The sequence below is a fragment of the Gossypium hirsutum genome, chromosome D08 (genome assembly GCF_007990345.1).
Source record: "Gossypium hirsutum isolate 1008001.06 chromosome D08, Gossypium_hirsutum_v2.1, whole genome shotgun sequence".
Taxonomy (NCBI): Eukaryota; Viridiplantae; Streptophyta; class Magnoliopsida; order Malvales; family Malvaceae; genus Gossypium; species Gossypium hirsutum.
The window spans coordinates 15,184,203-15,197,279 of record NC_053444.1 but is presented as its reverse complement, the minus strand read 5'-3'; the positions used below and the strand labels follow the sequence as shown (position 1 = coordinate 15,197,279).

Sequence of the window (13,077 nt, the reverse complement as noted above, 5' to 3'; positions counted from 1 at the left end):
GGATGACTCCTAGAAGATAAAAATATAGATGTGATTGACTAGACTGACAGTACATCGGACAAGATCCATGTAGAATAAATCCTATATTCGTTTATGGATTTATTCACTTGTGACGTTTGCATACTTAATCTTGAGTAGATGATGGACTATGTATATGTGACTCATATACTTTGATGTAAGTAAAAGCTCGATTTCAAATAGAAAATAACTGAAAGCTAGTGTGTTGGGTATACGAGTTCTATAGTGTGTAGCATCATTCATAATAGTGGAATTCATAGCCCAACTGACGGGTAAATGATATCCTCTCATCGACATTACATGATAGATGAAAATTAAATGTGGTCACGAGTCGTTTGTCTTTGTGATAAATGACTTAATTACTATTTGATAGTAATTGATTTTTCATGAAGGAAGATTTACCATGAGATAAAATAGGATCATATTGGAATAGCAGATTTATTCCAAAGAGATTAAGGATATTATATGAGGGTAACACGCTTATGAAATAAGGTCATTGGACAAGCATTAATTAAATAGCTTTTGTAATGGTATATAATTAGGGAGAGCTCACAATACTATAGTGGAATGACTTCGTGGCTAATAAGTTTATGATTAATAGGAGAAAAGCCGAAACTTAATTATAAATTATTTGAGTCATAATTACATATGTTCAATCGGTCCCTCCGCTAGCTCATTGAAATTAGAAATGAATTCTATGTAGAACCAAATTAACAAAAATGATGAAGTTAGAGAAATGAGTCACATTCACAAATGAATGTGTTTTCTCACTAAGTATAAAAATAACTTGAGAATTAATTCAAGGTTTTTGAATTATTATTTAATTAATTATAATTAAATAATTGAAATTCAAATATGAAATAAAGTAATTAGTCATTATGAATTCATTGAATATGAAAATTAAATATATTTTATCAAAGATTCTTTTACGGTAAAGTCATCATGACTTTAAATGAATTAGAATTGGGTTGAGAATATTATTTAATTAAAAAATTGATTTAGTTAATTTAATTAATTAATATTTATTTAGGAATAGACAACAAATATTGAGTTGAATTCAATTATAAAGTGTTGCGTTAAAAGACTAAGAAACACATATAATTGGATCAAATACATGGGAGACCCAATTCCCCTCATTTTACATGTAAGCGGTTCATATATTGTTATTATGCCAGAAAATAATGAAAATTATTTCCTAGGAATGATAATTTCTATCGGTTTCTATTGAGAGAATTACTTTTGTATTGAAAGTAATAAATCATTATTTGTTATGTGTTTGGTTCTTGTTCTTCGAGCCCACACTCGATGCAATTCGGGGTACGAGAATAGCGAAGAAGGTCATTTAGTTGAAAGCCAAAAATGTTTCGGATTCGTCTCGCACAAAACACATGTATTTTTCAAGAGAAGGTTTATTGCTTCACAAACCGACTCGATTTTCACTTAAACTTCCGCTGTAACTAAAAATCATTTTTAACTGGATTTTTCCAACAATGAAATCTTGGAAAATGCACTTGATAGGATTCAAACCTCAAACATCATAATTTTCAATGTCTTTACTATTTCAACTAAAGCTTCATTTGATTTTTAAATCATTTTTTATAAATATATTTGTTACATAAATTTTTTACTCACATCGTTGATATGCCATAATCTAGTTAATAATAATATGAATTTGTGAGATTTACATCACATCTTTAATAAACTTATCAATGTATTTCCATTTATTAAAAGCTATTTTCATTAATAAAATATGGTTAATAGTTATTTTAGGTAAAACTTAAATATTTTATTGATTTAATATCTTAATTACAACTTATTATTTTTATTTCATAAAGGAATAGAATTAATTTTACTAAAATTTGAAAGAGTATGTTGTTATAGAGAACTAATTTAGTAAAAAGTGTGTTTTAAAGTTTATAAATGTTGTTATAAGTGAAAAACTTTTATAGAGGGTAAAACTAAAATATAAAAAATTGGTTCTACAATAAATTTGAATGATATAGTAAAATGTTGTTATAGAGGTTGGTTTTTATAATAACGACTTATTGTGCCAGGATGAATGACCTCCTAGGAAATGGGAATATTTTTCATATTTTGTTATAATGAAATGTTGTTATAGGAAATGTTGATTGTACTAGAACAATCGACATTCTGAGAAATGGGAAGTCACCTTTATTTTTAATATTTTGTTACAGTAAAATTTTGTTATAAAGAGTGGTTGTTATAGAAAAGATGGATTGTATAGGATGAGTGACATCCCAAGATGTGGGAAGTCACCTTTATTTTTCATACTTTTGGTCCAAAAATCTTTGTTTGGAACTTAGGAGACTTATAGAAAGATATTCAATGATCTACACAATCCAATAGTTCGTGAGCTAGAATACATGTCACAGTTGAAGTTTTGGTTTGATCTAATAGTGGTTCGACAAATTGGATTTGTTTTCCTCTCGCACTTTAGTTTGAAGTTTCGTGTTGATTCTGAGAAATTCATGGCGATCTACTCCAACAAGAAAAGAGAGGAGGAAGAGGAGGAGGGGAGCACTTTGGTGTTGTCGACGGGTGGAAAAAAACCACCGGACACGATGGAAGTGTATAGCAACTAGTGCTTTTAATTACTTTTAGGTATAAATGCAAAATCCTTAAAATTGATGATTAATGATGCAATTCTTTCTTCCATCCATCTCTATTGTTCAAATATAAATTTAAGATCAATATCCCACATTTCTAAAAAAAAAAATTCAATATTCCACGTTCATTGATTAATGTGTTATTAATTTTTTTTATGAAAGTAAAATAATGAATTTTTTTATAATTTTCTTATTTAATGATTTTATATATGTTTATTTATTTATTTTTGGTATAAAAAGATTTGAAATAATGATTTTAAGGTCTTTTAACTCTCTTACTAAAGCGTCACATCTCATCATATCATCGGTCAATACGCTACGAATGATTAGATATAAATTAATAAGTGAAATACAACTTTAAGTGCCAAAAGTGGACATTTTAAAAACATAGATACTACATTAGAACAAACCCTAAAATACAAGCGTTATTCATGTCATTTTCCCTTCTACAAAGGCATTCTTCTCAATCTAGGTGAGTTATTAAATGTTCTTAGCATAATAGTAATAATAATATGATGGAAAGCTACAATGATGATATCCATCAAGCGAAAAACAAAAATTACGCTATTGATTATCTTTTACTTTCGAAATGAAGATTATAAATAAAAACACAAGTAGAAAAAAGAAAAATTAAAATTTACTTTATTCATCATAAAGAGAAAACAAAAAATAATAATAATAATCATATAACGGAAAAGTCCTACAACTGAATAATGAGATTTTAAGAAAATTTTTTAGAATTTTTAATATTTTTTGCATAATTGAAATTAAAAATTTTATAATTTTAAAAAATAAATTATGAATTTTAAACTCTATTTAGATTTTTTTTTGCATTTATCATTAAAAAATTTTCTAAAAGTACCAATTTGGTATTTTAGTTATAGTTAAGTGACCAAAACAAAAACTTACTAATAATTGTGTGATTAAGGGTGTAGTTTACCTAAATATATTTGAGGAATAGTGGCTTAATGACTCAGGTTGATGTCTTTTAACAAGTTAACAAAAGGTAACTTAAATAACTAAATTTGAATAATTAAGCAACCAAATTGAAACTTTTGATAATTAAGTAATTATGAGTATCATTTATCCAGAATAAAAAGCTAGGCCCGGAAGCATTAAAAATATCCTCATTTGAACTTGAGCCCAGCCCGCCAGATCTTGTATAAACAGAATCACATCACATGGGCCTAAATGATCTCAAATTTTGAAACAATTTGAAAGGCAAAAGAGAGGAGAGGGAGGCGGGATACACCACTTTTCAATTCAACATAAGCAAACGGTTAACTTTTCTTTCTTCCTCTCAGACGAAAAACTAGTCAAGAAAGATCCATCAAAATGGCATCTCTCAAGCTCAAGGTATTTTCCCCCCTTCTTTATCATTAAGAATAATGCTTCTTAATTTATAACGAAAATTGTGCTGTTTCTCATTATCTTTTTAATAATTATTTTTTCCCCTTTAAATTTGAGTTAGGGTTTCAGTTTTTATTTATTTATCAGTATATTCTCTCATTTTTTCCAGGGGAAAACAGGAGATCAACTTAACTCCAGTCGTTGTAATTCTATCTATTCCTATTTTCTATATTCAGTAATTATATATGTATATATATATATATTCTTTTAGATTCATTATATTCTTTTCTTCTTTGTGTAAAAGGTTTGAAAATTTATTTCCAAAATGAAAATCCCAAAAATGAAGCATCTACCATGTAAGTTTGCCCTTCCTTCGATTAGAGCATCGTCTGAATTTTTTTTTAAATGAAGAATAATTTGATTGTTTGACGAACTGGTTTTCTTTTACATTTTCTTTTCTAGGACGAAACCAGGAGTAGGTAGCAAAGCAGCCGTTTTAACTACTGCAATCGATTCAAAGGTTATTACCTTTTTTTTATTGATTCTCATAATAAAGCATTTTTTATTTATTTATATTCATGTTTAACTTCCAAATGTAATTTAAAGGGGTCTCTGAAGAACATGACCAAGATTAAAGGCAAGCGCGATAGTTCTGGTAAGCTTCATCTGCATCTGCAACAAATTTGTCATAATGAGTATCTCCATTCTATGCCATTGAGAACTTTTTTTTTACAGTTCTTTATATGCTCACTTTTCAGAAAATAAAATAGTTCAAAGAAAGGCACTGTCAGATCTTAGCAACCTTACTTCTTTTGTTTCTTCCACGAAAGTTTATGATGGCTCTAAATCAATGTGAGTGCCACAGTTATAATGCTTTTGAATTGTTAGCTCTTTCTGGAATTGGCTTACCTAGTTGTCATTGCTGCCCTTTTTGTAACGCAGGAAGAATGAGAGAACTGCCTTGTTGGAACGGTATGAAATCTAATTGTTGTCATTGTGTCTTCTTTGGCTGTGGATATGATGCATCGCCAAGATTTGAGGACACAATAGACCCTTATCAATTTCGCCCATTGGTTTTTTTGTTTTTTTTTTTGGGGGGGGGGAATTATGAATAAATTTATGGAAATTTTGTTCAGTGTCAATCTTTCTTCTTCTTTGTCTTTCTTCTTTATCCTTTTTTTTTAAAGAAAAATTTCTAATTTATGGTCTAGACATGTTTCAACTTTGAACTAGTGTACTTTTTGTGCCTAGTTGCCGCTTTGTGTTTGATTCTGTTTCTGTCTATGACCTATTTTATCAGTAACATTTTAATGACATGCATTTGCTTCCCCTCCCTGACAGTCCCTGTCTGTCTCTGCTTTATTATTGAATGAAGAAAATGTTCCATTTATCCAAAATGAATATGGGGCCAAATTTTACAAAATTCTACCGAAGAAGATGATAGCCCCAGATGGATATTTGTATGTTAATTCGTTTATTGTTTATTAGACTATAGTTCAAATATGTGAAGTAATTTATTTGCAGGGTTTCAGTGGCTTCGGCTGCAAAAACTGCTAATGTCTCATCCAGGAGATCTTTCAAGGTACAAGTACTAGATTAAAAGTTCAAAGCTCTTTTCTACTTTTTCCCCTGCCCCTACAGCCCCTCAAACATACACGAAGTTATTTAAAGTGTGAAAACTAATAACTAAGATCTTGGTAAATCAGTTCTGGAACTATCCTAAATGCTAGTCCTAATGGCATGTGTACTGTTGATATCATATTTATGTTATATCACCAAAGTAGTAAGGTAGAAGTGATACTCTGATTGTCATGAACAATCAATCATTAGAAATTGTTGATTGGGAATAACCAATGAAAAGTGGTATGATGTAACATTTATTGTAGTGTTGAGTTTAAACTTTAGTAAGTTCTTGGCTGAAGTTTAGGACTTTCAAACTGCTAAATTTGAGTGTTTTATCCATATTTATGGCATCTTAATTTCACTTGATAATCCAGACCACAATTACTGAAAGAAAATTCATTATGTAGTTTTGATATATTCATTTGATTTTCCACTATAATCAAGACACAGCATTTTGAAGTATTATTAGGTTTGCAATAAGCCTCCTTTGTAGCTCTCTTGATGTCATCACCTTTTGTTTGTCTTATCATGGAGTTACGAAGGACTTAATCTATTTCACAATATTTTTTAAAATAGGGAAAAGAGAGGGACCATCTAAATCAAGGTGCTGTTGTTCATACTTCAAAGAAAGGTAGCCTGCTATTATTTATAAAGTTGTTTTGGTAACGTTCACTAGTAAAACAACATATAAGCAAGTTTTGCTTTCTGAGAACAGAAAGTAATAAAGATGTGAAGACTTCCTTGAGTGTCCAAAGTGTTACAACCAAGAATTCAGATCGTAAATCTGTTCTTACCACCAGCAGGTACAATGTTAAATTGAGTTCAATTTCTGTTTGGGGTGCAGGATAAAACCTGCTAGTATGACTGCTGTTTTGAAATTATCTGATCAAGTTTTTCTCACTTCAATTCAGGACAACCAAGAATCCACTTCCACCCTCAAGGTTTGTGAATTTAAGCGTCACTGGAATAATTGATTAAAAGAATGTTGATAATATCTCCCACTGATGCATGCTTTTATTTCCTTTCCATCTTGAAGGAAGTCTTTACCGGTGTTGAAAAAGGTGAACCAAGCCCTTCCAAGTTACACAATATTGAACATATTTATTTCATTTTCTTCTAACGAAAAAAAAAAGAAATGAAAATGAAGATAGTGTTATTCCCTTTTCTCATGATATTATCTTGCTGATCTTGTTGCATCTGCCTTTTTATCTTTTATTTATTTATTGCCTATATATTTCCCCTTTTCCATGTAGGACAAAGCTACAGAAGCTAGTAGGATTACAAGTAAGATGCATGATATATTTTCCTTAAATCTCCAAAAGTGCAGTGCCCAGACTTGCTTTCACTAAGATGGCATTTTTCTCCTGTCTATTCTCCCCCTTTTTTTGTCCCCATTTTGGGGGTTTCAGGTAAGTCTAAAGTCTGTGAGAGTGCTTCACATCAAGCAAGCTATGGAAAGAACCATATTTCAAGGAATAGAGGGAGTGATAGCTTTGTAATGATGTAAGCACGAGTCTCTAATTTCATTCTGGTTCTTTACCCTGCTGAACTCAGATTATTTTTGTTGGAATAAATAACATAATGAATTACCCATTTACACTACCAGTCAATTCAAGCAAAAATTTTAATGAGATAAATTATTTTTTGATGAACTGGCTGGTCCAGAACTGGAGGTCTAACTGGTTATCCAGCCCTTTTTCTAAACATTGTAGTAAGGTCTTAATCAGGGATAGAAGCGAAATGCTTTTTCAGTCTCCTACATTGAAGTATAGATTTGCCACCAAGAATTTGAGGTCTATTAAAATTTCAAATTATAGACGAGCCACTGTAAAGTTTGCAATTTATTGAAAAATGCCTTGTTGAATTCTAGCTTATCTGTGTCAATGTTAATGGTGATTGGTCTTGCAAGGCTGAAAGTTACAGAGTTGTATTTCATTGAATGATTGTGCTTGATGCTGAGGATAATCAACAGTCTTTACCTTTGTCATATTGATTCACTGATTTATCTCCTGAATCAGTTTTCCTTTGGTGTCTATCTTTTACAAAGCATGTGAATTAATTCTAGGAAGTCTTTTAGCATTTTAGAATTTATCTGCAATGCCCACCTCTACGTCAGTATTTTCTTTTTCTACATGCTCATACTGAATGGGAATTTATTCACTTTTAATTAAACTGGCAACTAACCGCTTCTTTGTTTTGCTGGGCACCATGAGGGATATTTTTTATAAAACAAAAAGATAGATGATGGATCTGCTTGAAAGTTTACTGGCATATATTATAGATCCATATTGAAGTTTTGTGGGTTTATATAGCTTGTTCTTTCTGATAATAAGCAAACTTCATTGCAATGAGTATTCTGATTATTTGCTTAAAATTTGGAACTAGGGCTACTAAAAGTGGATCTAATTCAGCTGCTCGTATATTGCCAAGATCTTTCAAGGTATATAACATGCTATTGTCTTTCAATTAGTTTGCTCTATATTTTAATGATATTGCCTTATTTTTTCTGATTTGCTTAATGCTTACCTGGAAACCAATGCTGTATTTGTGTCCTTCATAAGTTGTTTTTTGTCATTCATTGCTCAGCCAAGTGTTAAGACTGCACTCAGGCCTTCTAATACTCAAAGAGCATCAAAATCGAAGTGTTCTTCAGGTTTGAAAAAACAAGTATCTGTTGCTGCAATCTCATCCAAGAAAGACATAGAATGTACTCTTCCAGCGAATAATGTAGCAGCAATTTCCAGTGAAGCTAGCCAAAAGGATCTTTTGTCTAATGGCAATAGTGATGCTAGCATCAACATGCCTGATATCCTTACTAGAAAGAAAGCCAAACGTAGGAGATCTTATACATCCTTACTGATGACAAGATCAAAGGTTTTGGTCCTGCTACAATCTATATTAATGTTTCCGTCTTTTCCTTGAGAAGTTAAATGACTGTTGGAAGTATTTTGCAGCTATTAGAGGGAAATGGAGTCAAAGAAGAAGAAAAGCTACCTGGCATTGATAAAGATGACAATCCATTGGAAGTTGCTCAATATGTTGATGAAATTTATCAGTACTATTGGACTACTGAGGTATTTGTTAGTTAGGCCTCTCTTTCTAGAAACATTTTTGGCTTACTATGGTCTTTGTTCTAGGCTTCATGTTAGGGGTGAGTGTTCGATCCAATTGAGTTGACGGGTCCTATTTCATCATCCTAACTCGATTTGAAGCTTTTTCGAATTTAGTGAAAAGAAATTGAGTCAAACCGAATCAAGTGAAATTGTTCGAGTTAAATTAAAAAATTAAACATGTCAAATGAAAAAATAAGTAAGATACTTGAATCATTAATTAACTTATTTAAGTCCTCAAAATTATTATTTTAGAAAAATTTTAACTTTCTTTATATATTCTTTAGAATTTTTTTTAAATTATTATAATTTTAAAAATCATTTTGAAAATCTGAAAATTATTTTGATTTTCTTTTTTGTAATTTTTGTTGAGAGATCAATTTGCTCATTTTCAAAATTAACAGAGGTCAATTTTTGTTATTCGAATTATTCGGTTTGTAAACTTCAACACGATTCGAGCTCGAGACATGAATTACTTATTCGAGTTGACTGGAATAACTCGAAATTTGATTTTTTTTTCGATTTTTTTGAATCGAATTGAGTTTTGCTCACCCCTACTTCATATAGTGCAATTGTGATCCTTTTTAAACATAGAGAAGGCAGACCATGGGAATTCCTCTCTAATATTTACATTACATACTATCAAATTACTTATATGGGGCTTCATCTAATGATGAATAGCTAATGGAGATCTAACACAAAACCATCTTATAAAGGACTGGCTTCGTAGAAGAAATAGTAACATGGTAAAGTAACAGACAAGTAATTTTTTCTCAACTAGTTGGTTCTTGATCAAAATGACAGTTAAAGAGTTGCAGACATAAGATGTTTAAGGATAATATATATTTTTTGTATTGCCATATTGATGCTTTAGAAAACAGAGATTCATTCTTCATTAGATTTCAAGTTGAAATAATAAATAAAAGCATAGATTTTTTTTTAAAGTTGTAATTTCCTGCCTCCTACTAACCCATTTCTCATGTTATTGTTTTGTTTTATCCTCGGATGTTGACTTGTTTCTGTACTATATCTGTGAGCATCAAACTCCAAAGTTGAAATAATAAATAAAAGCATAGATTTTTTTTAGGTTGTAATCTCCTGCTTCCTACTGACCCATTTCTCATGTTATAGTTTTGTTTTATCCTCTGATGTTGACTTGTTTCTGTACTATATTTGTGTGCATCAAACACCAATGTTGTCAAATGATGAAATGACAATATAACTACTTATCTTGATGGCTAATTGTTTGCTTATGTTGTAGTAGCAATACTTGGGTAACTAGTCAGATAATTTTGCTTATATTGAACTCATAAAAATGCAGGCGTTGAATCCATCTCTGGAAAATTATATGTCAATACAGAAAGATATTACGCCTCATATGAGAGGCATACTGATCAACTGGCTGATTGAGGTATGATTTTTCTGATTTTTTCACATGGCTTTAATGCACCTTTTGTTCATAGTGTTCTCCTTATGTAAATTATCTAAGGTCTACCTTGCTTATTTTAGTTACTCTTTACCTTATCACTCTCGCAACAGGTGCACCTCAAATTTGATTTAATGCAAGAAACGCTTTATCTCATGGTCACTTTGTTGGATCGATACCTCTCAGAGGTCCAAATAAAGAAGAATGAGATGCAGCTGGTTGGTCTTACTACACTTTTACTGGCATCAAAATATGAGGATTTTTGGCATCCTAGGGTAAATATTGATGAGTCAACTGTGCATGGTATCTTGTATAATTCTTTTTTGAATTTCAGTCCTTTTGCTTATTTAATTGTGTGTTTCGTCCTTTACAGGTGAAAGATTTAATCAGTATATCAGCTGAGGCTTATACTAGTGAACAAATGCTCAAAATGGTATGCATTTTCTTTTGACAGAATGCAGTTTAAACTTTGGAGAAAAAGTCATGGTTTCTACATTTATTTTATGAGGAAAATTCGTGTAGGACAACTAATCCAAAAACTCAGATATTCTGGAATCTCAATCATTCCACAATCAAAGTCACATTGAAGCTAAAATAGCAAATGTATTTATAACTTAACCCAAAAGTACCCTAATAAAATATAAAATACAAAATACCATCTATAACCATAAAGCCTTATCTTGTAAAGTAAGATAATGAGTAAATATAAAATAATCTAAATACCCTAAAATAGCGTAGATAATTATAAAGATTGCAATCTCAAAGCTTATCATCAAACTTGTAAAATATAAAACAGAGTCCCGTTTAACTTTGTCCTAACTAGGATACTTGTGTTCTCCATCACTTGGTGTTTGAACTAGAATTCTACCTGCTTTGTGTATTTCTATTTTTAAGGATTAAAGTGGATGTATTGTCCAGTGATGTGCAACCTTCTATATGTGTTTGCCTTTATTATTCTTAATGATATATAATTAACTTGAATTTCAGGAGAAGCTTGTCCTTAAAGAGTTGAAGTTTCGCCTAAATGCGCCTACTCCCTATGTCTTCATGTTGAGGTTTATAAAGGCTGCTCAGTCAGACACCAAGGTACGTGGTATCTTTTCAAATGTCACTGCTGAATCAACTATTTGATAAGATCTGTAATTCTCATTACAAAATTGAGAAGAAAAGTAGGCAGCTTCTACTCGTAGTGGGATCAGTGATTTGATATTTTGGGATAGTTGATTAAATTTCTATTTGGATATTAGGTATTCTTTACTGTCTTGAATTCCAAGCCATATTGTTTAAAAGTTTGGTTGGTTGGATATTAATTTCAGCTTGAACATCTAGCCTTCTACCTCATTGAGCTGTGCTTGGTTGAATATGAAGCTTTGAAGTTCAAGCCTTCCTTGCTATGTGCATCAGCTATCTATGTTGCTCGATGTACCCTGCAAATGTCTCCTTCTTGGACCCCATTGCTTTGCAGACACACACGCTATGATGCATCAGAAATCAGGCACATCTCTTTTAAAGTCTTGTTATTATTATTTGTTAGTTTTGCTTAGTAGCGTATCTTTACTTGTTGCCTGATTGTGGGCAGGGAGTGTGCGGAAATGATATTAAGATTCCAAAGAGCTGCCAGTTCAGGGCAATTGAAGGTGACATTTGAGAAGTACGCGAGCCATGAACTCAGTCAAGTTGCAATGATTACACCCTTGGGTAGGCTTCCTTGAACTTGATTTTAGTTGAATGAGTTCAATTTTAGCATGTAAGTAAATATAAAAGTGAAATGTCATATATAACACACAAAATAGTCCGGAAGCTTTCATGTCAATTGGAGTTGTGGTGTTGTAGTTGTAAGCGTGTTGATTGTATTGGAGGTATTGTTTCCTCCTTTTGAGTTTGAGATTGATGACTTAATGTAATGATGGATCATGGGTTCGTACTTGATCGCCTTCTTGACTTAGCTCCACTTTCTTGCCCACTAATTACTTAATTAACTTATACTTACAACATTTATCATATCCCATGTAAAGAATGTGAAGAGGCTATAAATATTCATTTGTTCTTTTTCATCATCATTCTCTAATCTTATCTTTTCGTTAATCGTTATTCTCTAATATCTAACAAGACCCCAAAAAATGGAAATCAAAATTTGAATAGTAACAATGATTTAAGACAAACACTGAATAATTTGTTCGGATTTTTGACAAAGTAAAATAAGTGAAATGAATTAATGATTCAAATATAAAATATAATGATTTCAATCTCAACAATGTTGGTGATGAATCTCGTTGTAGAGTGAGGCAAGATGATTGTGCCTTGTGTTTGTTTCACTTATTTTGTTTTTCAAAAAATATTTTATCATTTTTTATATTTGGTTGAGGAAAATAAGTTCTGTCAACGCAAAACATTTTACAATTAACTGAAAAAGATAGCGTTTTATCGTAAAATGTCTGACGACTTAAAAATTCGAAAGACATTTTACACAGTTCATTCTCCTTTGACTCTCCCTTTCTCATTTGTTTTTTTCTTCAATGCTCTCTTTGAGAAATAAAAACTCTAGCATGGAGAGGCGATGTAGGACTGATGAATTCCTTTCATATATATTAGAGAAAGGAAGAGATAGGAACAAAAAGACCATGGAGAGGCGAAAGGAGTGATGGGGGTAGGCCAAATTTGGGTTGTTGATTTCTCTGACAATTCCACTTTTCCATCACGTGACATCCCCACTCTTTTTGTTTTCACTTGTTGACGGCCGCCAAATGTACAAACATTTGATTGAAAATGCTACACCAAATATATATGAAATTGAAGCAGTAGTGTCGACAAGTATACGGTCAAATTGTAATATAGCATTGTATAACAATGGAACACATGGAAGTATTTCGAGGATCGTACCCAAGGGAGGATGAATTAAAATCGATTGAAAACCTCTTTACAA

General features: G+C 31.4%; 1 protein-coding gene across 2 annotated transcripts; it reads left to right on the top strand.

Annotated features, from left to right (window-relative positions):
* Positions 1-3,838: 3,838 nt before the first annotated feature.
* LOC107914022 (putative cyclin-B3-1) lies at positions 3,839-12,083 on the top strand. 2 transcript variants are annotated; one of them, XM_016842737.2, is made up of 23 exons: positions 3,839-4,001; positions 4,165-4,195; positions 4,300-4,351; positions 4,458-4,515; positions 4,602-4,650; positions 4,754-4,847; positions 4,938-4,967; positions 5,520-5,577; positions 6,195-6,249; positions 6,334-6,421; positions 6,530-6,559; positions 6,655-6,679; positions 6,872-6,902; positions 7,028-7,121; positions 8,004-8,058; positions 8,205-8,492; positions 8,573-8,692; positions 10,050-10,139; positions 10,268-10,429; positions 10,528-10,587; positions 11,142-11,240; positions 11,471-11,649; positions 11,734-12,083. In XM_016842737.2, exons 1-23 carry the CDS (start codon positions 3,981-3,983, stop codon positions 11,864-11,866), a joined length of 1,902 nt encoding a protein of 633 aa, XP_016698226.1. In that variant the 5' UTR covers positions 3,839-3,980; the 3' UTR covers positions 11,867-12,083. The 2 variants fall into 2 exon arrangements, with proteins under 2 accessions (XP_016698226.1, XP_016698223.1); XM_016842734.2 differs by having other exon boundaries at positions 4,165-4,198.
* Positions 12,084-13,077: the final 994 nt, after the last annotated feature.

Excerpts from the sequence above, each read along its gene's own strand:
- LOC107914022 (XM_016842734.2), top strand. The coding sequence starts at position 3,981 with ATGGCATCTCTCAAGCTCAAG. Across the intron at positions 6,422-6,529 it reads TCTGTTCTTACCACCAGCAG|GACAACCAAGAATCCACTTC; the intron begins GTACAATGTTAA and ends ACTTCAATTCAG. Across the intron at positions 8,693-10,049 it reads AGTACTATTGGACTACTGAG|GCGTTGAATCCATCTCTGGA; the intron begins GTATTTGTTAGT and ends ATAAAAATGCAG.